The sequence below is a fragment of the Cyprinodon variegatus genome, unplaced genomic scaffold (genome assembly GCF_000732505.1).
Source record: "Cyprinodon variegatus isolate N-32 unplaced genomic scaffold, C_variegatus-1.0 Scaffold1755, whole genome shotgun sequence".
Taxonomy (NCBI): domain Eukaryota; kingdom Metazoa; phylum Chordata; class Actinopteri; order Cyprinodontiformes; family Cyprinodontidae; genus Cyprinodon; species Cyprinodon variegatus.
In genome coordinates this window covers 91,078-92,183 of record NW_015152208.1, presented here as the reverse complement: position 1 = coordinate 92,183, position 1,106 = coordinate 91,078, and the positions used below count along the sequence as shown (strand labels likewise).

The following is a 1,106-nucleotide window of genomic DNA, read 5'->3' as shown; positions in this document are numbered from 1 at the left end:
GACTTGCCTGGATTAATCAGTCTGTCAGGAATGAAAGACAGGAAGTTCGGGAAGTAGTGAAGTCCGGCATTAAGTTTGTTTTCCACCAAATTTTCTGCTAAAGCTACAGATTTTTAACCATTTCATTGGAATTCAAAAGTGTAAAATCGACCTTTTTGATTCTGTTCACAGCTAGCTCCTCACTGATTGGCTGACCTCTGACATCACCACCATGCCTCACCTGTTCCTTGCCAGTAAGATCACCATGCCGGAGGAGCTCTATGCCAAAGGGGCCGACAGGATCCCGAGGAACACCATGAGGATCCCGGCGTCCATCTCTGCTGAGAGGCTGAGGAAAGACGGCCCCGTCGTCGTGACGACACGAATCCCGCATGTGAACGAAGTCCAGCTGACGGCGGCCACGGGAGGCGCAGAGATGTCCTGCTACCGCTGCATCGTGCCGTTTGCTGTGTTCGTCCTCATTGCTGGCGTCGTTGTGACGGTTGTGGCCTATACCTTCAACTCCCACGGGTCCACCATCTCCCTGCTGGGACTGGGGATGCTGTCCACAGGGATGGGCCTACTTGGATGCAGTGCCATCTGCTGGAGGCTTCGACTCAGGAAGAAGAAGGACAAACGAAGGGAGAGTCAGGATGCCCTCATGGCCAGCCAGAGATACTGCATGGCCTGATCATGGTCAAGTGTGGACATCAAACTCAAAACTCCTTCATTCATCCAGCAGATATCTAGACTGAATGTACCACAGCGACACCGAACTGGATCATCAGTGTACAGAAAGCTCCTAGCCAGTTTTCTTCAGTCTCAGTGGCTCTAAAGGAGAAGACAGTGCCTCAGTGGACAAAAGACATTCCCTGATGAGACCAGAATGTCTGATGGTCTCAACTGAACTATCCCATTAAACTGGTTTATTCTGACCAAATATCTCACAATCTAATGCTACGTTTACACCAAACACACTTTCACCATCAATTAGGCTTCTGCTGCTTCATCTCTGATCCACATTAAAGTGGCTATAGAATGATTCTATAGGGTATCTGGTCCTTCAGGTCTCTAATAGGGTGATAGAATGATTCTATAGGGTATCTGGTCCTTCAGGTCTCTAATAG

The 1,106-nt window shown here is 49.0% G+C and overlaps 1 protein-coding gene across 1 annotated transcript; it reads left to right on the top strand.

Annotated features, from left to right (window-relative positions):
- Positions 1 to 166: 166 nt before the first annotated feature.
- Positions 167 to 1,100, top strand: LOC107104469 (transmembrane protein 100-like). Its single transcript, XM_015404465.1, has one exon. The coding sequence runs from the start codon at positions 212 to 214 to the stop codon at positions 668 to 670; it is 459 nt and encodes a 152-aa protein (XP_015259951.1). The 5' UTR covers positions 167 to 211; the 3' UTR covers positions 671 to 1,100.
- The last annotated feature ends 6 nt before the right edge of the window (positions 1,101 to 1,106 follow it).